The sequence below is a fragment of the Neoarius graeffei genome, chromosome 1 (genome assembly GCF_027579695.1).
Source record: "Neoarius graeffei isolate fNeoGra1 chromosome 1, fNeoGra1.pri, whole genome shotgun sequence".
Lineage (NCBI taxonomy): Eukaryota > Metazoa > Chordata > Actinopteri > Siluriformes > Ariidae > Neoarius > Neoarius graeffei.
This window is the reverse complement of record NC_083569.1, coordinates 31,989,723-32,016,675: the sequence shown is the minus strand read 5'-3', so window position 1 is coordinate 32,016,675 and position 26,953 is coordinate 31,989,723. Positions and strand designations below refer to the sequence as shown.

Below are 26,953 nucleotides of genomic sequence, written 5' to 3'. Positions count from 1 at the left end.
AGCTCTACAGTATTATATTTCTGCATTTTAGCTATTCATGTCTTTGAATACTCTAATCCTTTAAAATGAAGTGCAAACCAGAAAAAGTTCTATCATATAATTCTCTTAAGCTTTCTTCTGATGTTATCATGGTAGCAGGAGCTCTTGCATATTAAGCAGGCAACATTCAACATCACTCATCACTTCCCTTTCAACTGTTGTGTGGACTAACTAGGTTTTATCTGGACAGGATGTTGTGTAATGTAATACAGATACCATATGGTCAATCTGAAGATCGAGATGGTGATTTTGAATTAAAGAACAGGCATGTACAATGGGCATTACATATTGGACATTTTTTTTAAATCAAAAACTATAAGTTCATCTCGGCCTAAAAAATTTGGGCAGACGCTCCCGCGCGGCACAGGCCAGCAATTCCCCCCCTATGAAATGAGCAATAAGTAGGAGAGTTATACATGCTATCATACTTAAAATTTCATCAGAAATATAGATATAATACTATGATTCTCCCCAACATGCTACATTAGATAAGCTAACCCCATTTATAAAAAGATACACACTTATATATGACATGTAATTGATATATATTTTTTGGGGCGCGTGCTCTCTCTGCCATGCCGATCCTGTAGGCTGCACTGACTCAATACAACTGAAAACTCCGGTCCTCGAGAAAAGAGATAAAAGCCCGCCCACACTGAAAGCTGATTGGCTTATTTTGCTGAGCAACCCAATCAAGATGCTCTTTGTCTGGCATGCGCTACATGAACAGGCACACAGGCAGTGTTGCCAGATTGGGTGGTTTTAAGTGCATTTTGGCGGGTTTTGAACATATTTTGGGCTGGAAAACGTCAGGAGTATCTGGCAACACTGCACACAGTGTCCCTCGCGCACCCCCTCGCGCGCGCACATTCTAAGATGCGTGATGCAGACCTTAATGTTGCGTGCGCACGCTCTTGCTCGCTTCTATCAATATGCAGGAGACTCCCGGAACTTCCGGGAGACTTGGGATGTCTGCGTTATAAGGTGACCACAGATCGTTAATCATACCCCCCCCCCCCCCCCCCCCCCCCCCCCCAAAAAAAAAAAAAATTCTCAACGGATTTACATCGATCTCAAAAACGATCATTTTGGTCTGAAAAAGTCGGAAATCCACCAATCGGCGAAAAATTCTCATCCCTGTCCAGCTGAAGAAAAACAACCGCAAAACATGATGCTGCCACCACCATGCTTCACCGTGGGTATGGTGTTCTTTTTTTGTGCCAAACATACCTTTTGGAATTGTGGCCAAAAAGTTCAACCTTGGTTTCATCAGACCATAACACATTTTCCCACATGCTTTTGGGAGAGTTGAGGTATTTTTTTATTTTATTTTTTTTAAATAAAATTTAGCCAGGCATGGATGTTTTTGTTTGACCCTACCTCATAGTCCAGACATATGGAGAATACGGGAGATTGTTGTCACATGTAGTACACAACCAGTACTTGCCAGAAATTCCTGCAGCTCCTTCAGTGTTGCTGTAGGCCTCTTGGCAGCCTCCCTGACCAGTTTTCATCTTATCTTTTCATCAATTTTAGAGGGACGTCCAGTTCTCGGTAATGTCACTGTTGTCCCATATTTTCTCCACTTCTTGATGACTGTCTTCACTGTGCTCCATGGTATATCTAATGCCGTGGAAATTTTTTTGTACCCTTCTCCTGACCGAGACCTTTCAACAATGAGATCCCTTTGATGCTTTGTAAGCTCTCTGTGAACCCTGGCTTTTGCTGGAGGATGCAACCGAGTAAATGTCTGAACTTTATTTGGGGTTAATCAGAGTCATTTTAATTGATGGCTGGTGTGAACCCAAAAAGACTGAATGCTGTAATTAAATCAAAATGTGCTTCAATAAAGTATTAGTTTAAGGGTGTGCACACTTATGCAACCAGCTTTTTGTACATTTTTTATTTTTTATGTTTTCCCCCTAAGAGATTTGTTTGTTTCTCAATTTAATTGCAAAGGTTATAGGTCACACTAAAGGTGGGAAAAGTTTTGAATTAGTTATTGTGGTCTCATTTTTTTTTACATCAGAAAAACCTATCATTCTAATGGGGTGTGTACACTTTTTATATCCATTATATCTAATATATTTTTATATTTTGGCTGGCACTAATACATACTAATACATACATACATACATATATATATATATATATATATATATATATATATATATATATATATATATATATATATATAAAAACCCTGCAATAACCTGGCGACTTGTCCAGGGTGTACCCTGCCTCTCGCCCATAGTCAGCTGGGAGAAGCTCCAGCTTGCCTGAGACCCTGTAGGACAGGATAAGCGGCTACAGATAATATATATATATATATATATATATATATATATATATATATATATATATATATTATGGCATGCCATCAGGAAATTAATCTTTGAATATATTGAATGAAACCCTGAATATATGGAATGAAACTTTGTATTCTGCCCCCGCTCCCACAGCTCGGCAGATAGACAACAGGTCCCAAGAAAAACTCTGACTCAGAGGAGAGTATTAGAGTATATTGAGAAACGCTGTAAAACTCGACAAACAAAATTTACAAATTAGTTTTATATACAGAAAATACCATTATACAAATATGCGTTAGCTTCCGGCTAATGTTAACGGCAAAATTAATGTATATGCTAATGCTAACATTCGCCGCAATCTGTGAATGCACAAGCATAGATTTAGACTTAGACAGACTTTAATGATCCACGAGAGAAATGACTTTGTCACCGTAGCTTCGTTGCACATAAAAGAAGTAAACACTAATAAAACCACAAACATTCGCCAGAGTGTTAACAATGTCTTTATTGTTTAAAATAGCCGCAACCAAATCCCGAGCCGACTGACTCATTTTTGCTGCAGGACAGCGGCAGTGCCTTCATGATGTCAGCCAAGTTTCATTCAATATATTCAAAGTTTCATTCAATATATTCGGGGATTCATTCCATATATTCAAAGTTTCATTCCATATATTCAGAGTTCCATTCCATATATTCATGGTTTCATTCCATATATTCGGGGATTCATTCCATATATTCAAAGTTTCATTCCATGTATTCAGGGTTTCATTTCATATATTCAAAGTTTCATTCCATATATTCAAATATTAATTTCCTGAACGGCGTGCCATAATATATATATATATATATATATATATATATATATATATATATATATATATATATATAGAGAGAGAGAGAGAGAGAGAGAGAGAGAGAGAGAGACACACACACACACACACACACAAAACCCCTAATGTTCCTCTCACCAATAGGACCACTTTGGACTTTATCTTCCATATTTGTTCCAGTTGTTCTTTCAGTCCCTGGTACTTCTTGATCTTCTCATGCTTCTTCTGCTTGATGTTACTGTCAGCTGGGATTGCCACACCTATAACAATTACAAACCTTTGCTTGTTGTTTACCACCACTGTGTCTGGTTGGTTAGCCAGCACCTGCTTTTCAGTCTGGAATGTGTTCCATTCTGGAACAATCTGTTATTCTCAACCACTTTTGATCATATGTCCCATTGGGACTTGGGGACTTCCAGTCCATACTCAGCACAGATGTTCCTGTCCACTATCCCAGACACTTGGTTATGGCTCTCAGTGTACACTGTCCCAGCTTGCATCTTACACTCTGCTACTATGTGCTGGATTTTCTCAGGGCATCTTTGCACAGCCTGCATCTTGGATCCTGTCTACTGTGGTTGACACCTGCCTCTATGGACCTCATGCTTAAGGCCTGTTCTTGTGCCACCATGATCAGAGCTTCTGTGCTGTCCTTCAAGCCAGCCTTCTCTAGCCACTGGTAGGACTTCTTGATATCAGCCATTTTCTCTATCTGCTGATGATACATCCCATGTATGCACACACACACACACACACACACACACACAGGACCCTTTTCTCTCCCCTCAAGTTGAGCTGATATTACAGGATTTACTAAATGTAGGTATTACAGCATTTGTCCCAGAACAAGCAGGTTCAAGAACAGTTCAGTGCACCTACCGAATTGTTAATCACTCAATTACTGGATTTGTAACTGCACTGGAAACCAGCTACATATCATGCAGACACTCTGTACTGCATTTATCTTTATCATTATACCTTTTCATTATTGCTACTTCAATATCCCTTTTTTTGCAATTACTATTTACTATGCTATTATCACTGTACTGGATTTGGTGACTTGCCTACATTTTTTGCACAAATGATAATATTATAACTAACTTAGTAGGATAATTCTTCTCAGTCACATTTTATTGTACATTTACTGTATTGCAGTGTAATGTACTTTTACTGTATTTTATTGAATTTGTTATGCATGTAATTCTATTTTATTGTACTTAATTAGTTTTTAGGATTTATGTTTAGAAGTGATTACTGAGGGAGTGAGTGGGGGAGTAAACATTCCAATCTACTTGTTACACATGGCAAAGAATCATGTGTGTGTGTATATATATATATATATATATATATATATATATATATATATATATATATATATATATAATTACAATGTATTTGACCTATATTTAACTCCAAATAAGATTCTTTCAAATAAGATTCTGTCATTTCAAATTATGACACTGATCATATTGGATTTCATTACCGTTTTATATGATAAATTTTTTAAACCACCTGCAAAATTATTCTAGGACTTTACAAAAATGGGTCAGGGATCTGTAAAAAAATCTAACACAAATAGAAGCTGAAAGGTGTAGCACACAGTAGTCTAGTTATACTGACGTTCCCTCTGATCCTCAGCTACTACGCAGAGTGATGTTACTCTACTTAACTATGTTTAATCCTCTGTGACCTTATAGCCTAATGACATTTAGACCTTTCAGATCTCAGTCTAGCTCAAATGATCAATAAATCTGGTCTTAAAATATTTGAAATGTCTTTATTTTAAACATATTTTGGATGCTTTTTTCAAATCCCTAGGCTACCATATAACTACATTTGGTACCCAAAATATTCCACCAAATATGTACTTATAGTGTGTTTTTAAACTGCATTTGGCAGACACTTTTATTCACTGTCAAGAAAGCTAAGTAAGGCTTATCTTAAGGGTCTAACACTGGCTATCTGGAAATTTTACTTGGTCCTTAGTCTATATACAATGGCCTAATATCCTTTTAAAATACTGTACATTGCACCATTTTCTCCCTGGTAACTATAAATGACATGATGGCAGTAATCTGGATTTATTTCATGATTAATGATGGCAATCAAAGCATAGCAGACTGCAAACTCTGTGAAAATCCCAAAAGACATACAACCCCGATTCCAAAAAAGTTGGGACAAAGTACAAATTGTAAATAAAAACAGAATGCAATAATTTACAAATATCAAAAACTGATATTGTATTCACAATAGAACATAGACAACATATGAAATGTCGAAAGTGAGACATTTTGAAATTTCATGCCAAATATTGGCTCATTTGAAATTTCATGACAGCAACACATCTCAAAAAAGTTGGGACAGGGGCAATAAGAGGCTGGAAAAGTTAAAGGTACAAAAAAGGAACAGCTGGAGGACCAAATTGCAACTCATTAGGTCAATTGGCAATAGGTCATTAACACGACTGGGTATAAAAAGAGCATCTTGGAGTGGCAGCGGCTCTCAGAAGTAAAGATGGGAAGAGGATCACCAATCCCCCTAATTCTGCGCCGACAAATAGTGGAGCAATATCAGAAAGGAGTTCGACAGTGTAAAATTGCAAAGAGTTTGAACATATCATTATCTACAGTGCATAATATCATCAAAAGATTCAGAGAATCTGGAAGAATCTCTGTGCGTAAGAGTCAAGGCCGGAAAACCATACTGGGTGCCTGTGATCTTCGGGCCCTTAGACGGCACTGCATCACATACAGGCATGCTTCTGTATTGGAAATCACAAAATGGGCTCAGGAATATTTCCAGAGAACATTATCTGTGAACACAATTCACCGTGCCATCCGCCGTTGCCAGCTAAAACTCTATAGTTCAAAGAAGAAGCCGTATCTAAACATGATCCAGAAGCGCAGACGTCTTCTCTGGGCCAAGGCTCATTTAAAATGGACTGTGGCAACGTGGAAAACTGTTCTGTGGTCAGACGAATCAAAATTTGAAGTTCTTTATGGAAATCAGGGACGCCGTGTCATTCGGACTAAAGAGGAGAAGGACGACCCAAGTTGTTATCAGCGCTCAGTTCAGAAGCCTGCATCTCTGATGGTATGGGGTTGCGTGTGGCATGGGCAGCTTACACATCTGGAAAGACACCATCAATGCTGAAAGGTATATCCAGGTTCTAGAGCAACATATGCTCCCGTCCAAACGACGTCTCTTTCAGGGAAGACCTTGCATTTTCCAACATGACAATGCCAAACCACATACTGCATCAATTACAGCATCATGGCTGCGTAGAAGAAGGGTCCGGGTACTGAACTGGCCAGCCTGCAGTCCAGATCTTTCACCCATAGAAAACATTTGACGCATCATAAAACGGAAGATACGACAAAAAAGACCTAAGACAGTTGAGCAACTAGAATCCTACATTAGACAAGAATGGGTTAACATTCCTATCCCTAAACTTGAGCAACTTGTCTCCTCAGTCCCCAGACGTTTACAGACTGTTGTAAAGAGAAAAGGGGATGTCTCACAGTGGTAAACATGGCCTTGTCCCAACTTTTTTGAGATGTGTTGTTGTCATGAAATTTAAAATCACCTAATTTTTCTCTTTAAATGATACATTTTCTCAGTTTAAACATTTGATATGTCATCTATGTTCTATTCTGAATAAAATATGGAATTTTGAAACTTCCATATCATTGCATTCCATTTTTATTTACAATTTGTACTTTGTCCCAACTTTTTTGGAATCGGGGTTGTATCTTCCTACAATACAAGTAAGCTGATAAAACATCTTTAATAGAGAGTGCGATGGAGGTCAATCTGAGTGCACAAAGCAGTTTCGGCTCATTACACGAAGCCATTCATGAGAGTGAAGCAGTGAAGCTGTCACATGTGAGAGCACTTCAATTCTGTGAGCACTGAGCACTTTAGATATGCACGTCCTTTCCCTCTTGCTCATCAGGTTCTAAGGTGCAGTTTACATCATCTGCCTTCCTACTCTATGTTAAAGGAACTATTTGAAAGGTATAACATGTTAAACATAAAACATGCAAAACATTCAACTAGCATGAGGAGCTGCTCGCATCACACAGCAGAAACCAACCTTTTTCAGGTATAGGATTCTATGTAGAAACTTTACAGATTTGACCTTTTTTGAAGAGTATGGTCAGGCCAAACGTCTGGGCTCAGGTTATAAAGGTCATTTTCCTTTCAATACTGTATTACTCCAAACCTCAGTATGTTGGTCATCAAATTTCAAATGGAAGTTTTTTAACATTGATCTGTAAGGCAGAATCATATCCAGTTGAGCAGTTGAGAGCTTTATATGAAGTACCAACAGTGGCTATCAGAGATTTCTTGGATTTGATCTCAAGCTTCTGTTCCTTACTACATAATCTTTAACTGCCAGCCCAACTATGATGAGAGTTTTCCTTAATGAATAGGCTATGCAGTGTAAGATGGGATAATGCAACACGTTTCCATCTGATGTAATAACTGCAGCTTTCATTCACATTTCAGTCAATTTAATTTGTATAGCACTTTTATAAATATGCATTGCTACAAAGTAGCTTTTTGGAAATCTGGATGTTAGATCCCTGAGCAAGTCAGAGGTCTTGATGGAAATGAGGAACTACCTGAAATGAGCCAGACTCAAAAGGAAAACCCACCTCTTCTGGTTAATTTGAACACATCAAAGGAAATCAATAAGCTAAAGCTTGAAATTAAGGTTTGTAATTAGGAAATTGAAAAAAAAATAGGTTTTGCAATTTCTATTAAATAATGTTGGATCCAATTTATTTGCTTTGTATTTTTCACAGGCCAAAGTTTATAATCACACCACTGTATCCAAAGCATGTTTGCAGAAATCTAAATGCATAGTACATATTGATTCCTATTGAACAAGCCAGATATGATGCTGGCAAGGAAATAAACTTCAGAGTAACTTGACTCAAATGACACCTGAACCCATGCTCTTATAGAGGATTTTATCTCATCAGAGGAAATCAATAAGCTAAGGCTTGTAATTAGGATTTGGTAGTGGCAGCATATTTTATTTTCAGTGAGGACTGGATGGCATTTCCATCTAGGTGACGCAGAAGGGATTTTTAAACATTTTTCAAATATGGGTTTACATTTTGTAGCAAATAATGTCTGATTCAAATGATCTGCTTTGTATTTTTGCAAAGACCAGAACCTATCCGAGGCATGTTTACAGAATCTGAATGTACAGTACATTTAGATCCCTAGTGAGCAAGCCAGTGATGATGCTGGTACTGAAAACAAAACAAACCTTAAGGAACCAGACTCAAAAGGGAGTCAACTCTTCTGGCTGAACCAAACTCAACCCTTCTGTTTCTGTTCTCAACCCAAGGCTTGTAATTAGGATCCGCGAATTAATGGAAGCTTATTTTATTTCCAGCGATGACTGGATGTCATTTCTCTCTGGGTGACGCAAAGGTTTGAAAACATTTTCAACAAAAATAGTTTTTTTAAGTAGATAATATTGGATTATGATGATCTGTTTTATTTTTATACCATATCTTAGTGTAGACCACATGAGGAAGAAACATTGAGCTGGACTAGACTCAAAAGAGACCCAAACCTATCCTACTTTGCTCTCATCAGAGGAAATCGATAAACTCATTCTTGTAATGAAGATCTGTTAATGGAAGCTTTTTTTTTTTTTTTTTTACTTCCTGTCTTCACTGAATGTCACTTCTCTCTGGGTGATACTGAGTGGCTTTGTAAACATTTAAGAAAAAAAAGACACCTAGGCTTTATCCTCATCTCATCTCATTAACTCTAGCCGCTTTATCCTGTTCTACAGGGTCGCAGGCAAGCTGGAGCCTATCCCAGCTGACTACGGGCGAAAGGCGGGGTACACCCTGGACAAGTCGCCAGGTCATCTCAGGGCTGACACATAGACACAGACAACCATTCACATTCACACCTACGGTCAATTTAGAGTCACCAGTTAACCTAACCTGCATGTCTTTGGACTGTGGGAGAAACCGGAGCAAACCCACGCGGACAACATGCAAACTCCACACAGAAAGGCCCTCGCCGGCCACGGGGCTCGAACCCAGACCTTCTTGCTGTGAGGCGACAGCGCTAACCACTACACCATCGTGCCGCCCGGCTTTATCCGTGGTAGGATAATTAAATTGTCTGCAAACTATGTTGAAGTGCCTTGATATTTTGCGTAGGTCAAAGCCTATAAAAGAACTAATCCACTATAGATATATTCACAGCAGATTGTAAGCCCAGCCTGTAAAAGCAGCGCACCAAGCATCGTTTAATCCTAGTTAAATGATTTCATTACTTCTAATGAAGAAAAAAGCAAGGGTGAAACAACATTTAGGTATTAGTGATCTTTAGTTAGATAAATCATCTAGGCCTAGTTGCGCCACATGATCACGCTACGTGGACGCTGTTTGGCGTGTCAGCAGCCGTCGCCCATTTCAGCACCGCGATTTGGACAGCGACACACTGCGAGTGTTCTTCAACCACCAAACCGAATTCACTAATCACTCAATCATTTGGTTTCCAGAAAGACAAAGTGGAAATATTTAAACAACAACAATCACAAAATAAGGGTGTGTTATGGTTTTCCTACTGCTCAGCTCGAGAAACAGAAATTGCTTACCGAACATATGAATGTGTCCCTTTGTGATGGGGTTGAAGCTTCCGCATGAAAGCAATATAACGTGAGTTTTGGTTGTTTCTGTCATGCTGATTGTAGTGTCCACTTCGTCTCTTTTCACATGCGTGCTTGATTTTCAGGCCTTTTTTTTGTTGTTGCTGTTCCAGAAAAGGCGAGGTTTGGTTCAGCTGCAGCAGAGTTGCTCCGTTCCTCCAGACACAGAGCTGGGCTCTGATAGGCTATCTGCCCTGCTGTCTTAAAGCAACACACATGCCTTTTTTTTTTTTTTGTAATTGCTCACAGGCCTACTGTCAGGGCCGCATTAACCCTTGCCGAGGCCCTGGCCAGACACCCCCCCGAGGCCCCACCCCCGCCTGTTGTCAACTGCGCTCAGCAAATTCACCCCCTCATGCCCCTTTTCCACCAAAGCAGTTCCAGGGCTGGTTCGAGGCCAGTGCTTAGTTTGGAACCGGGTTTTCTGTTTCCACTGACAAAGAGCTGGCTCTGGGGCCAGAAAAACCGGTTCCAGGCTAGCACCAATTCTCTGCTGGGCCAGAGGAAAGAACCGTTTACGGGGGGGCGGAGTTGTTAAGACCAACAACAATAACAAGACCGCGAAAGATCGCCATTTTTAAGCGACGAGAAGCAGCAGCTGTACAAACTCGAAGTCATCCATTATTATTATTATTATTAATGTTGTTGTTGTTGCTGCTGCTGCTTCTTCCGCGTTGTTTTTGCTTCGATATTTGTAACAAGGTTTAAGCAAACGTAGCAACGTAACTGACGTATACAGCGACGTAATGACGTATACAGCAACATAATGACGTGGCTTCTCTTAGCACCGCGAGCTATGGAAAAGCAAACTGGTTCTCAGCTGGCTTGCAAGTTGAACGAGTTGTGAACCAGCACCAGCACTGGCCCCGAACCAGCCCTGGAACTGATTTGGTGGAAAGGGGGTATCAGACGTGCCTGTCTAACTTAAATAATGACAGTGGCACAATTAGAAATACTATTGAATGATAAAACTTTATATCCATCAACACCTATTTAATCGAGAAAAAGCAATGGTGAAATAGGCAATTGCATGGTGAAAAAATCCATCAGACATCACGGTTAACAAGTCTGGTGAACTAAAGTTTAGCCTCAAGAAGAATGAGTGAGTCAATGAACAACATGTCAAGAACATAACCTAGGCCTACAACAGTTTCTTTAGTATTCAGAACAAGAACATTCATTTGGGATATAACTGTTCGTTTTCATTTTGGAATCCAGGTGACTTTTAACTTGTGAAAACAAAGAGCGATAACAAAGAAAGAAAAATATCTTGCTTCTCAGAAATAAATCTCAAAATGTTAGGCTATGTGAAACATTTCATCCTTTCACACATGTAATGTCCCAAACAGCAGTGGCACACAGCTTTGCGCATTCAGTTTGACAGCCATGGGTCAACTTACAAGGGCACTTTCCTACTTTTCTGGAAAGCGAAGACATTAATTAAATCATTGAACTCAAGCTGGAGTAGCGTGTGAAGACATGGTGGACAGTGATCATATTGACAATGACGGGTGATTTATGCGACGGGACAAGGTGGGCTTCCTTACGGGTGGCAAAATGCATCAAAAATGTTATCAATATGATCAAAACTTCTGAAAATATCGTTTCATATTTTCCGATCTCGCTACCTCCGAGGCCCCATAGTGGCCGAGGCCCTGGGGAGCTGCCCATGAAGCCCATTAGGATAACGCGTCCTTGCCTACTGTATATAACATTATAAAATTGCAAAAACTAGAAAAGAAACCTAAAGATTGTCTGTAAACCCCAACAACTGAAGGCTCCCAAAAGTACCCACATGTTCAGATAATCTTAACTGGTCCATTGTTTTCACTTTAGTAGTTAACTGATTACAATTTTTTCTTTCCCGATCAGTAGCACAAACAAACAAACAAATCCATAGGTTCCAAGTTTCCAACTTCCAAATGCTGATCCACTTCTGAAGTGATGCTGGAGGCTGAGGCTGCACAGTGCCCAATTGACGGTGGTGAATCCGACAAGAGATAAAGGTGCGGGTGCGGGAGCCCCCACAATTTTTTTAAAACGCCATTGAAATAAGCAATTTCCAAGCATTTCAGCTTATTTTATGACATTTATATTGGTATCAAAACTTGCAAGTGGATCATGTATCTGCTGACAGTTTATAACAGCACATGTTTAGTGTCTGACAGCACCAATTACCTATTATTTTACCTACCTTCTTCATGCTTGCTGGCACATAAGGCCTCTTTTTTTTTCTAGTTTCTGTAATATGGTGATTTTTATGGGAGTGGGTTATCAACCCTCTGCCCAACCCCCAACCTGGAGGACCAGGGGATCACTCTTCATCTGGTCCCTACCCTTCAACCTGTTCGGCATGGGTGTCCCTACCAGGAGTCTTACAAATCCAGCCAACATAACTCTAGGGGTCACTGGAACACGCAAGCCATACCACCACTACAAGGTGGCGACCCCAGCAGTATGGCTGACAGCACCAAGCAGTGTTTATTTTGATGGGGCAACGACCTTGACATTTGATAAAATCACACATGCGTCTTAGATCATTACAGACATTAGGCTATTATAAGCCTACACTAGGGTCTATTAGATGCAGATCTAGATTTTAGATACATTCAAACACTGGGATATTTCCAGCATGTGGATCTCTTTACAAAACAGAAATATAAAAGGAAATTTAAGCATTAGGCCTAGATCTTGTAAATAAGTGATTAAAAATTACATCTACTCACTGCAGAAAGCTTTGCCTGGCTGATCTTTCATAGGCCGTATACACAGAAATGCAAAAGACCACTCTTTATTGAACTTAGTTGTAGAATGCACACACTTTCTTTTCTTTGGTGTACTTATACTTGGTTCATCATAATCTGATATGAACGTAAATTACCGATGGTAGTGATCAGTAATAATAAAGATTAACTGACATAGGTATATGCATGCAATGACAGCTGTTGTCATATGACTGTAGGCTTGTAAACTCGCAGGCCCTGTCAAAGCAATCAGAAATTCTAGGTAGGTGAAATCCCAAAAAGCAGTTTCAGAAATGGTCAAATAGTCAGACTGTTGTGAATGAAAAGACCAGAATTCATTCTTCACTTGTCAGCATGACCAGCAGCAGTGCCCAATGAACTAACCCTATACATACCAGATGTACATGACTAATATATGTGTGTATATATACACATACTTTTTTTATAAGCTATTAATCTGTCCAAAAACACTTACCAGCAAGTTTAAGCTTAGATAAATCCTGACAGATCACTGACATTACTTTTTAGATTTTTCTGATGCAGGTTTATTCATGTCTTGTCAGGTCAGCTGGTTTGGATATCATTTTGCAGGTCTAACCCATCAGATGCAGGTCACTTGGGTGGTTTGGATCTTGTTTTGTCTTGTCTTGTCACACACTCTAATAGACCTGCAGGAGTCACATGTGTAATATCCAGGGACTTACACACGTGACTCCTGCAGGCCTTTTAGAGTATTTGTGTTTTGCAGGGTTTTTTCCCCCCCTCTAAAATTTTGTTTCAAAAGTGGATAATTGTTCTTTGGATCTTGAAAATTCTTCTTCTTTTTTTTTTTAAATTTGCATTTCCACACTGTCCCAACTTTTTCTGATTTGGAGTTGGAAATAATGTATTTTTTGTCCCCAAATATTTTCTTGATATAAAAAAGATTGCTTTATTGGAGTTATCAATAAAGTATTTACTGATAATAAACTGATACTGAGGAAGAATATTTTGCTTTTGTTGTATCAGTGCATTCTACACACAAGCTTGCAGTGCACTGGTTATGTTTCTTTTTAAGTTATATTTTGTTTGTTCCTCTTTGTTCTCCATTGCAGCCATCTCTCTCTGTCATATATATATATATATATATATATATATATATATATATATATATATATATATATGTGTGTGTGTGTGTGTGTATAGACACACACACACACACACACACACAGAGTGCATAGGTATTCACCCCCCCCAAGTAAATACTTTGTAGAGCCACCTTTTGCTGCAATTACAGCTGCAAGCCTCTTGGGGTATGTCTCTATTAGCTTAGCACATCTAGCCACTGGGATTCTTGCCCATTCCTCAAGGCAAAACTGCTCCAACTCTTTCAAGTTAGATGGGTTGCATTGGTGTACAGCAATCTTCAAGTTGTGCCACAGATTCTCATTTCGACTGAGGTCTGGGCTTTGACTAGGCCATCTAAGACATTTAAATGTTTCCCTTTAAACTACTCCAATGTAACTTTAGCAGTATGTTTAGGGTCATTGTCCTGCTGGAATGTGAACCCTCATCCCAGTCTCAAACCTCTGGCCGGCTCAAACAGGTTTTCCTCCAGAATTGCCCTGTCTTTAGTGCCATCCATCTTTCCTTCAATCCTGACCAGTTTTCCTGTCCTTACAAATGAAAAACATTCCCACAGTATGATGATGCCACCACCATGCTTCACTGCAGGAATGGTCTTTTCAGGGTGATAGGAAGTTTTGGGTTTGTGCCACATGTAGCATTTCCTCTGATGGCCAAAAAGTTAAATTTTAGTCTCATCTGACCAAAGACTACTTCCATGTGTTTGGAGAGTCTGCCACATGCTGTTGGGCAAACTCCAAACATGTATTTTTATTTTTTTTCTTTAAGCAATGGCTTTTTTTTCTGGCCACTCTTCCTTAAAGCCCTGCTCTGTGGAGTGTATGGCTTAAAGTGGTCCTATAGACAGTTACTCCCATCTCCGTTGTGGATCTTTGCAGCTCCTTCAGTGTTATCTTTGGTGTCTTTGTTGCATCTCTGATTAATGCCCTCCTTGCCGAGTCTGTGAGTTTTGGTGGGCAACCTTCTCTTGTCAGGTTTGTTGTGGTGCCATATTCTTTCCATTTTGCTATAATGGATTTAATGGTGTTCCCTGGGATATTCAAAGTTTGGGATATTTTTTATAACCTGACCCTGATCTATACTTCTCCACAAATTTGTCTCTGACCTGTTTGGAGTGCTCTTTGGTTTTCATGTTGCTTGCTTAGTAGTGTTGCAGAGTCAGGGTCCTTCTAGAACAGGTTGATTTGTACAGACATCATGTGATCCATACAGCTGGACCTTAATCAACTAATTATGTGACTTATGAAGTGAATTGGTTGGGCCAGCTCTTATTTAGGGGTTTCATATGAAAAAGGGTGAATACCTATGCACAATCCAGATTTCAGTTTTTTCAGCTTAATTATTATTTGTGTCACAATAAAAAACAATTTGCACATATAAAGTGGTAGGCATGTTGTGTAAATCAAATGCTGCTAACTCTCCAAAAATCCATTTTAATTCCAGCTTGTAATGCGACAAAACAGGACAAACACCAAGGAGGATGAATACTTTTCCAAGATACTGTAATAATTTGAAAGGTGAAAAGCCCATGGAGGCTTGCCAGACCTCCTGTACTGCAAATAACTGGGGCTCAAGCCATTTATCCCAAATCTGTGTGTCTTCACTTATAAACTTACAAATTAAGTACTTAAGGGTTTGGTTAAACCGTTTGACCAAGCCATCTCTTTGTGGGTGATCTGCTGGTGCAGATTAACTTAACCTCCAGTAACTCATAGAGTTTGTGAAGGGTGCATGACATAAATGTAGTGCCCTGATCAGTCAGGATTTCTTTGGGAATCTTGACTCAGCAGATAATTTTAAACAGTGCCTCTGCAATATTGCGTGCTAAAATGTTATGAAGCGGAACTGCTCCTGGCTATTGCGTTGCCTAGTCCACCAAGACTAAAATAAAGCGATGTCCTCATGCAGACCAGTATAATGGCCCGATGAGATCCATTCCAATTCTTTTGAAGGGGGTGTCAATCAGGGAAAGAGGGCACAATGGCATCTTTGGCATGCCCGCTGGATTCACCAGCTGGCATTCGCAACATGCTGCACACCACCTGTGGACATCCCCATGAATCCCTGGCCAATAGAAATGGGCCATGAGACAGGCTAGAGTCTTAACCTGTCCTAGGTGTCAGGCCATAGGGTTGGCTAGAATGTATTTGCTTGTGAGAAGAAATCAGCGGAATTACTTCTGAGCATAAGCTTTTAGCTGAAGGAATATTTCTACACTGTAATTATACACATTGGCCACTTTATTTGGTGCACCCATTCACCTGCTGTTTTATGCACTTATCTAATCAGCCAATCCCTTGACAGCAGCACAATGCATAAAATCATGCAGATACAATTCCAGTCACTAAAAGAGGTCATTGTTGAAGAATGGAAAAAGATTGATGTTGCAAAATGTCACCAACTTGTTCATTCCATGCCTAGAAGACTTGGTGCTGTCATTAAAAATCATGGAGGCCATACAAAGTACTAGATGTAGTAGTTTTTGTTGTGGGGTGTACTCATTTTTGCACCACCCTAATTTGAGTAAAACTGAAAAAAATGTGTAATCTAAGTTATATTATTAACCTTACTTTCACGTTATAAGTTAAACAGATGGTATATTAAACTTTGTCTTGTCAACATTTTGGAAATTGTTTGTGTTCATTGAGATATTGTTTAAAATGTTACTTTTCAAAGGGGGTGTACTCATTTATGCTGAGCACTGTATATTGGGGAGGAACCAAGGAACTGATCATGTAGCATGTAGCATTGTAGAAAGGAAGAAGACCACCTCATTTGCTGTTTTTATTTGAGTATATGTTTAATTTACCATTCAAACATCAAATAATAAAACATGAGTATCAGGGAATAACGCATTTTATTACATTGTAAAAAATCCCAACTAAACAGCCCAACAGTTTGAGCACTGAAACACACTTTGACTCTGACTCCGAGCTGCTGTCCTGCTCCTACTTCTGCTGAGTGGTGGGAGGGTGTCAGGATGTCCTTGTCCTCATCACTGAGCATGGCACAATGGCCTGACAGCGATGATGGGATTGCAATGTCCTCACTTCTGGGCGTCGTTAGCTGAAACATACATGAAAATCAGCATATATAATATTAATTACATAAGCATATACTGTAGATACTGAAATGAATGTTTAAAGCATATGTATTTACCTGTGAAAATACCTCTGGCAGGGTGCTGTGCCTTCTGCCGGCTTGAAGGCAAACTTCTCCCTGTCCGTGCAGGGCTCGCTGGTGCTGCTACCATCATCATCAAATTCTTCCTCCTCCTCCCCCTCTGCTGTTTCAGGCTAAGTAACTTCACTTTTGCTCGCTTCTTCTTGGGACCCATTTTCTAAATTTTAAACTGAACATTTTTAAATTTTTCCCACAAAATATCCAATGTTCTTCAGCTGAAAGACAGATGCAGAATGCTGCAGACACGCTGGTTTTATACCCACTCCTGGCTTGAGTCACATACAAGTTATGAGTGATTGTCACGTGCTAATCACATGCGTCACGCATGCTTCACAAGTGCGACCCATACTCCTCGCGCAGGAAACTGGTAAAATGCAAGTCACACGCACTCCACACTCACTGAACACGCACTGATCACGTGCGTCAGAGATACGCTTTCCACAGGCTAATGGCACAATTTTTCCCATGCCTCGAGGAAGTCTGGTATGCAACCTGTACTTGACAAGTACTTTGCCCGTACTCCTCCCACAAACTTTCCCCTGGGTTCACCGTGACCCTGCGGCACGGCAGCGAGCTACCAAACCGTGCAACCAGTGTGTGTCCAAAACACTTATGGTGGGTTGTGAGTGAGGCTTTAGGTTCTACTCCTGCCAGCCAAGAATAAGAATCTTCAAATCAAGAATAAGTTCCTCTTAAAGCGGCCAGTGAGTGTATGCATGAAACCAATGAGAAATGTTTGAAGTGTGTTATAAGAAAAGACACTTGAGGCATGAGCGTTGAACAAAAAGATAATTTATTGATTATTTAAAAGCAAAAAAAAAAAATCCTATCATAACAGATATATTTATCAGATATTAGTACATTTTATACTACAGTGAATGTTTGAATCTGATTGCATAAAGGTTTGCATTGTTTTAGTATAACAACAAGGTTGCTCCAGCTGAAACGGTAGGTTAACATTAATGCATTCATTCCAATATATTGTTCTTGTTTCTAGAGTAACAGCTCATACACAGGGACTTGTACAGTGGACATCTGAGACTAATAATAAACGGATGTTTAACAAAGTAATTCTAATAATTGTTGATGCGAGTTTATTTGTTCACAGACATTAATTTAACATTTATGGACAGACTTTGTTATGATCTCAGTTTCTGTTACATTTTCAGAAATCTAACAATAAATAATTAAAATGTGCGATGTGTCATTAATAAATTAAACATTGCTATCATTGGCAAATTACTGTGGTATAACTGGAATAACACACACTATACCATGCAGGGCAGTGGGGGCATGTGCTAATTCAATTCTGTATAATTGTCTGCTGTGTGTTATTCCTTAATCTTCAACTTATTTATCTTAAAAACTTAATATATACACATTTACATGAATGCATAAAATATCCTGTACTTTACCACCACCATGTCTAAATTTGACGACTATTCATTTCAGATTCATTATACTAAAACATCATAAATACATCACATCCTACTGAAAAATGTAATTTTAACATTAACCAGACATAGAAACCTGTTAGGGTTTTGCTGGGATTCGAACCTGGTTCGTTGGTGTGATAATCCAGCAAACCCCCACTAGGCCACCAGGGGGATGACTCAAATGCAGAGGCGTGAGGCGGAGGTAGAAAAAGAATCAAAAGGTTTATTTAAACTATATACACTATATACAGGGCAAAACAAAAGACAAAAAAAAACCCAAAGAGTATAATCCAAAAGAAAAGCAAAGTGCAAAAATTCAAAAGCTAAGAAGATCAAAAAACACAGTACAAAGGAAACTGGAGATAAACATAACAGCACAAAGACTCCGTGACAAGAGGACTGAACTCAGGGGTATAAATAGACAAACTAATTAAGGACACAGGTGAAGATAATTAGGCAATTAACACAAACACAAAACACAGGAACAGTGGCGGCCTCTAGAGGCCAAAATAAACACGACATGAAAAGGAAATAACAGCGGCCTCTAGAGGCCAAAACAGTCCTAGTCCTAACAGGACCCCCCCCTCTAGGAGCGTCTCCTGACGTTCCCAGGGCGATCCGGATGGGCCGAATGGAAGTCCCGACATAGTTCTTTATCAAGGACATCCCGAGCAGGAACCCAGCAGCGCTCCTCAGGACCATAGCCCTCCCAGTCCACCAGATATTGCAACCCGCCGCGGACCCAGCGGGAGTCAAGCAGGCGATTCACAGTGAACACAGTCTGCCCCTGGAAGATGCAGGGGGGTGGGGGGTTCCTAGGGGTAGGGGCATACGTAGACGTCAGTACGGGCCGTAACAGGGAAACATGGAAAGTGGGGTTGATCCTCAGAGTCCGGGGCAACTGGAGCCGGTAGGAGACAGGGTTCACCCTGCGCACCACCTTGAAGGGGCCAATGTAGCGAGGAGCAAGCTTGCGGTTCTCCACCCGCAGTGGAAGGTCCTTAGTGGACAGCCAAACACGCTGCCCAGGGCGGAAAGCGTGTGCAGGTCTTCTATGGCGGTTGGCCTGAGTCTGGTTGGTTCTGGAGGTCTGTATGAGGGTCTTCCTGACCTTGCTCCAGGTCTTGCGACACCGTCTCACATATTGGTTGACCGAGGGCACCCCCGCGTCCTCCTCCTGGTCCGGGAACAGAGGTGGCTGGAACCCGAATTGGCACTGGAATGGCGACAGCTTGGTGGCCGATGACTGCAGGGTGTTGTGGGCGTACTCCGCCCATGGCAGCCAGGTGCTCCACGATGTCGGGTTATCCATAGCCAGGCCTCGCAGGGTGGTTTCCAGGTCCTGGTTGAGCCTCTCCGTCTGACCATTGGACTGTGGGTGAAACCCAGAGGAGAGGCTGGCAGTGGCTCCGATGACCTTGCAGAACCCGTGCCACACTCGGGAGGAGAACTGGGGCCCTCGGTCTGAGACGATGTCCTGTGGAAGACCAAAGACTCGGAAGACATGATTAAACAAAAGTTTCGCAGTTTCAAGAGCAGAGGGGAGTTTGCACAGTGGTATGAAGCGGCAGGCCTTGGAGAATCTGTCAACTAAGACCAAAATGACCGTGTTACCTTGTGACTCAGGGAGACCCGTGATAAAGTCGACTGCCACGTGGGACCAGGGACGCCGGGGAATGGTCAGAGGATGCAGGAGACCCTGGGGACGCTGTCGTGGGTTCTTGGTTCTGGTGCAAACCTCACAGGACAGGACAAATGACCTTACTTCCTTCTCCATGTTAGGCCACCAGAAGCGTCTTTTCAGGAAGTCCAGGGTCCTCCGAGCTCCCGGGTGGGCGGTGAGAGGGGAAGAGTGACCCCACTGGAGAACCTTGGCCCGGGCTTGATGTGGGACGTACAAGAGGCCTGGTGGCCCCGTCCCAGGACCGGGGTCCTGGCGTTGGGCTCGTCGGACAGCCTCCTCAATACCCCAGCGGACAGGGGCCACAATCCGGGACACAGGGATAATAGGCCCGACTTCATTCTCCCTGTTAGTGGCAGAGAACAGTCTGGACAGTGCGTCAGGTTTGGTGTTCTTGGAGCCGGGGCGGTATGAGAGGGTGAAGTCAAACCGACTGAAAAACAGGGCCCACCTAGCCTGTCGAGGGTTCAGTCTCTTGGCTTGCTGGAGGTACTCCAGGTTCTTGTGGTCAGTCCAAACCAGGAATGGATGTTGTGCTCCCTCCAGCCAGTGCCTCCACTCCTCAAGGGCCAGTTTGACCGCTAGCAGTTCTCGATCCCCCACATCGTACCGGGACTCAGCAGGACTCAGGCGGTGGGAGAAGTAAGCGCAGGGGTGCAGCTTTCCTTCCGAACGTTGAGAGAGCACCGCGCCGACACCACTGTCCGAGGCGTCCACCTCCACGATGAATGGTTGGGAGGTGTCCGGGAGAACCAGAATGGGTGCCGTGCAGAAGCGGTCCTTGAGGTCTTTGAACGCCTTTTCTGCCTGAGGAGACCAGCCATAAGATCCACCTGTCCCTTTGGTGAGGTCTGACATGGGTGCTGCCACAGAACTGAAGTTCCTGATGAACTTGCGGTAGAAGTTAGCGAATCCTAAGAACCGCTGAACCTCCTTAACGGACTTGGGAGTAGGCCAATCCCGGACGGCCAGGGTCTTGGCAGGGTCCATTTGGAGTTGGCCTGTCCGTACAATAAATCCCAGAAAGGAGACCTCGGGAACATGAAATTCGCATTTCTGGGCCTTGGCGAACAGATTGTTCTGTAGCAGCCTCTGGAGAACCTGGCGGACATGGTGGCGGTGCTCCTGCACGGTCTTGGAAAAGATAAGGATGTCGTCGAGGTAGACAAAAACGTATAGGTTAATCATGTCCCTTAAGACGTCGTTGATTAGGGCCTGAAAAACAGCTGGTGCGTTGGTGAGTCCGAAGGGCATCACCTGGTATTCGTAGTGCCCAGACGGGGTGTTAAAGGCAGTCTTCCACTCGTCTCCCTGTCGGATACGGATGAGGTGGTATGCATTCCGTAGGTCCAACTTGGTGAAGACGGTGGCGCCTTGGAGCAGGTCGAAAGCTGTGGACATCAGCGGAAGGGGATATCGGTTGCGCACAGTGATCTTATTCAGGCCCCTGTAATCAATACATGGTCGGAGCCCCCCATCCTTCTTGCCGACAAAGAAGAAGCCGGCTCCAGCAGGTGAAGTGGAGGGTCGAATAAACCCAGAGACCAGGGCATCTTTGAGGTATTCCTCCATGGCCTTGCGTTCTGGCTGAGAGAGGGAAAACAGTCTGCCACGAGGAGGGGTAGTCCCAGGGAGCAAGTCGATGGCACAGTCGTAGGCCCGGTGCGGAGGAAGAACGGCGGCCCTGCTCTTGCTGAATACCTCCTTGAGATCCCAGTACTCTGTGGGAACTTGAGATAACTCGGTGAGATCAGGGGGCTCGGCAGGAGACACAGGAGAGCTAGAGAGCAGACAAGAGGCATGGCATGCAGGGCCCCATTCCACAACCTGGCTTGTTACCCAGTCTATGCGAGGGTTGTGGCGAGTAAGCCAAGGAAGGCCTAGAATAACTGGGAACTCAGGTGAAGGAATCAGGTGCAGGGATATTTCTTCCTTGTGACCTTGAGACTGGAGGAAAACTGGAGAAGTAACTTGGGTGACTCTTCCATCACCTAACGCTTGGCCATCGAGGGCAGACACAGACAGTGGGACTTCAAGAGGTGCAGTCGGAATATTGATGCTTTGGGCGAAGTGAATATCCATAAAGTTCCCAGCCGCCCCTGAGTCTATCAAAGCTTGACAAGAGTGGACAGACTCACCCCAGGAGATGGAGACCGGGATGTAGATTCCTTGGCCAGGGAGTCCGGGAGAGAGGGTAGGCCCCGTCACAACCCTCCCTCGGCTGGACGGGGCGGTCCTTTTCCCAAGAGTTCGGGACATGATGCTCGGAAGTGACCAGGCTTGCCACAGTAGATGCAGCACTTGTCCCTCCTTCTGCGCTCCCTCTCAGATGCGGAGAGGCGAGTACGACCCACTTGCATGGGTTCTGGACAGTCACTGAAGGAGGTAGACGGTCTCCAGGTAGAGGTAGGGAGGCTGGGGGGGCTCAAGGCTTGGTGGCGTTCTCTCATCCTGTTGTCCAGACGAATAGCATGTGAGATGAGGGTTTCAAGGTCACTTGGGCATCCAATAGAGGCCAGACCGTCCTTGATGGGGTCAGACAGACCATGGTGGAAGGCTGACACCAGGGCAGTCTCGTTCCATCCACTTACTGCTGCGAGTGTTCGGAACAAGATGGCGTAATCTGCGACGCTTCCTCCTTGCCGGATGGACATGAGCTTTCGGGCTGCGTCGGTACTGATGTCTGCCTGATCGAAGACCCGAAGCATCTCTTCAGAAAACAGCTGGAAATCAAAGCACTCAGGTCCCTGTCTTTGCCAGATAGCAGTAGCCCAGGCTCGCGCCTTACCAGCTAATAAGGTGATCACAAAGGCAATCTTGCGGCGATCCGTAGTGTAGGTGGTAGGCTGAAGCTCAAAGGTGAGTTGACACTGGGTAAGGAACTCTCGGCACTCACTGTGCTTGCCGTCATACCTCTGTGGTGCAGGAAGGCTGGGCTCGCGAGGTGAAGAAGGCAGCATTGCAGGAGGCACTGGAGCAGGAGTGGGAGCTGGATCAGGAGCAGGAACTGGATCAGGAGCAGGAACTGGATCAGGAGCAGGAACTGGATCAGGAGCAGGAACTGGATCAGGAGCAGGAACTGGATCAGGAGCAGGAGATGCAGGCAGAGATGTCAGCTGTGCCAGGGTTTTCCCAATTTGCTGAAGCAGTTCCTCGTGGCGAGCGAGGGCCTCACGTTGGCTGGTGAGCGTACGTCCATGAGCGTCCATGGTCGCTCCGAAGCGTGTCAAAGCTGCCATAATTCCCTGAAGGTTGGCCGGGTAGACAGTTGAAGCAGCCTCTGCTGAGTCGGTCATGACGGAGTCTTTCTGTTAGGGTTTTGCTGGGATTCGAACCTGGTTCGTTGGTGTGATAATCCAGCAAACCCCCACTAGGCCACCAGGGGGATGACTCAAATGCAGAGGCGTGAGGCGGAAGTAGAAAAAGAATCAAAAGGTTTATTTAAACTATATACACTATATACAGGGCAAAACAAAAGACAAAAAAAAAACCAAAGAGTATAATCCAAAAGAAAAGCAAAGTGCAAAAATTCAAAAGCTAAGAAGATCAAAAAACACAGTACAAAGGAAACTGGAGATAAACATAACAGCACAAAGACTCCGTGACAAGAGGACTGAACTCAGGGGTATAAATAGACAAACTAATTAAGGACACAGGTGAAGATAATTAGGCAATTAACACAAACACAAAACACAGGAACAGTGGCGGCCTCTAGAGGCCAAAATAAACACGACATGAAAAGGAAATAACAGCGGCCTCTAGAGGCCAAAACAGTCCTAGTCCTAACAGAAACCTACAGACTGATTTTTTTAAAATAATTGCTATCACTGCTTTATTCTATAATAATAATAATAATAATAATAATAATAATAATGTTTTATTATTAAATTAATTAGTATTATGTCTGAGCCTACGGGTAAAATACTTACCACTGATTTTATGACGAGTATGTGGTGGTGAATATGAGGTGTTGCAGTTTATAGCTTGCTCATAAATAATGGGATAATTCTAGTTGGGATTGGGATGGGCCTCCTGATGAAGCCTCCTCAGGCTCTTCATCAGGATTCAAGTGCTGCCTTCTATGAGGATGGGCTTCATCATTGTCTGGTTCATCCCTCCTCCTCCTTTTCTCAGGGTGATAGGCAGGAACATAGGCTACAGGAATCTTCATATTGGGGCTCCTTGAGGGGGACGGGGTCATCAACAAAGGGGCCAGGCTCAGTACAGGCAAAGGGAAACTCAAAAGGGATGGGTTCCATATGGGGGCAGGGTCCTCAAAGGGGATGGGATCCATATGGGGGATGGCGTCCTCAAAGGGGACAGGTTCATTAAGGGGATCGGGGTCTTCAAAGGGGTTGGATTCCTCAAAGGAGACAGAGTCATCAAAGGCGACGGGGTCTGATTCCCAAAAGGGGACAGGCTCCATAAGGGGGGCAGGGTCTGTAAAGTGGATGGGGTCCTCGTAGAGGTTCATAAAGGGAATGGGATCCTCAAAAACACCTCACACTCATCACTATCCTCTTGCTGAGACCTTCATCTTCATTATCTCTCTCCTCTGTGCTGTTGTAGAGCTCACTGACAGGAAACATCATTCCTGTGTCCAAAAAGATGAAAATACAGTGAGAAACATCTGCACATCTTATCAAATGAATCATAAGCATTTCTTTTTATACGAGCATCTGCTTTGTACAGCAGGAAATCCTCACTCTAAACAGTCCTTTACACCAAATGTATTTACACTTACACACAGTTTTCTGTCCTTTTAGTTGAACAGCATTTTGCTGAACCACACCAATGAACAACTTAATAATAAGCTCAGACACATTTCATGTTATTGGAAGCATTTTATATATTTTAACTCTATTATTTTCCGGAGTGTCTATTCACTGTTTTGCAGCCCAATAAAAATATAAAACCCTGAACACCGAAAAACAATAATTTAGTTGCATTAATTATGCTAACTAGCCGGTTAGCTAATTTTAGCTTTGCTATTATTCCTTCTCAGACTAACAATTTAACTTAGTAAACGTTAAGTAAACTATCAGACGTTTCTCACAAACTAGCAAACACAAACTAACATTAGGTTACAGAAATAGTTTAAGATATATAATCATCTTATCTTAGCTGAATGGTTCATTTCTGCCCACAATATCATCTCTAAAAACATTAACAATTTTTTTTCTTTTCTGTTTGTTTCCCTGTCATCTGCTGTTTGTACTTTAACACATTTAATAACATTTTTAATCATAAAATTGTCTGCATTGTTTGCAACCATTATAGCTTTAATACTCAAACAACAATGTGCTAACGCTGACAGCTAGTTAGCTTAGCAACTTGATCCAACATTTCTGACAAGCCATTAAATTTAGGCTAATTATCATGGATATAAACTGATTAGCCAAACAATAAGGAACAGGTCGCTTTGACCAAAAACCATCTTAATGCTGTTAACTATATTCCTGATAGCATTTCTACCTGTTTAGTGTTATTTTGACTCTTTTTTGTAGTAACATGGTGTTTAAAGCATTTGTTGCTGAACTGAAAATGAGAACTCGGTAACTCACCATTCCAGGGGTCATACAGTCCCTCCATCCGAGCAGAGGGTCTTCCTCCTGGGGCTCCAGCAGGTCTTCTCTCCTGAAGCTCATCATTGATGATGCAGGAATAAATCTAGAGGTGGTGCAGGAATTAATCCAGTGGTGTTTTTTTCCCCTCACATGCCCTGTAGGCCAGTTGGCCTGTCACTTGCCAACCCCTTACAAGGCTGTCTGTCTGTCTTGAACACACCTCATCCACCACCAGCTTGCTAGGCCCAACATGGCTTCCTCAGACAACCATTCACACCTATGGGCAATTTAGAGTAGCCAGTTAACCTAACTGCATGTCTTTGGATTGTGGGAGAAACTGGAGCACCCGGTGGAAACCCACATAGGGAGACACAGGGAGAACATGCAAACTCCATACAGAAAGGACCCTGTCGGCCACTGGGCTTAAACCAAGAACCTTCTTGCTGTGAGGTAACCACAATGCTAACCACTGCACCACAGTGCCACCCATCCAGTGGTGTTGCAGGAATAATCGCGGTGTAAAAGTTGCTTGTGTGATCCTAAGCCTGCCAGTTCCACAAATTAATGTTTTTGAAATTAAATAGTCCTTGAATCTTTGGACAAACATTCTAAAGCCTGGCTGTGTCTTTCTTTTTTTGTGGGATGGGTGGGGAAATCATTAATATTCATGAGGAAATTGCCACCTGATTGGCCCGTGAAGGCTTTTTGTTTCACCACAATTTTGTTTAGCTCCTAACCAGAGTACAGTACTATAACTGGCCTATGATCAGGAAAAGGAGCACAAAATTTACTGCAATTGATATCAAATGCATTTTGTTATTATTCATGGATTATTATCCATAATAATAAAGTTGGACTTTTTAAGAAAAGGAGCAAAATAAAAGATATGCACAAAACATAGCTTTATGGAACAATACAACATAAATGAATTATGTAATAATTCACTTGCTCTGTTTACAATCCAGTGCAATAATTAGCCTATGATAAGGAAAAGGAGCACAGAATTTACTGCAATTGATTTCAAATTCTTATAATTTTATTTTCAGTCAGTCTTTGGCTGAACATCTTAGGCCCTGTCCACATGGCAATGGATTCAGGTGACTCCGATACAATTGCTTATCGTTTAGGCCTGGCATCCACACGGCACCGGCGTTTTGGGTGCCCAAAACGCAATCTTTTTGAGAACGGGTTCCAGAGTGGAAAGATCTGGCAACGTTGCCATTGCGAAGTCGTCTGGATGAGTAGAACGGATTTGTTTACGATGATGTCACAACCACATGACTGTGAGTGCTTCACGCCGGGTAGAAGTGTAACGAACTCGATGCGAGTTGTCAACAAATCCTATAAC

General features: G+C 42.3%; 1 protein-coding gene across 2 annotated transcripts in view; it reads right to left on the bottom strand.

The window, feature by feature from the left end:
- Positions 1-10,021, bottom strand: part of nmnat2 (nicotinamide nucleotide adenylyltransferase 2) — a 41,887-nt gene extending 31,866 nt beyond the window's left edge. For both annotated transcript variants that reach the window (XM_060922710.1, XM_060922713.1), the window contains exon 1: positions 9,819-10,021. In XM_060922710.1, the coding sequence (XP_060778693.1) occupies positions 9,819-9,903 (85 nt within the window). In that variant the 5' untranslated portion in view covers positions 9,904-10,021. The remainder of the gene's footprint in view (positions 1-9,818) is intronic.
- Between the last annotated feature and the right edge of the window lie 16,932 nt (positions 10,022-26,953).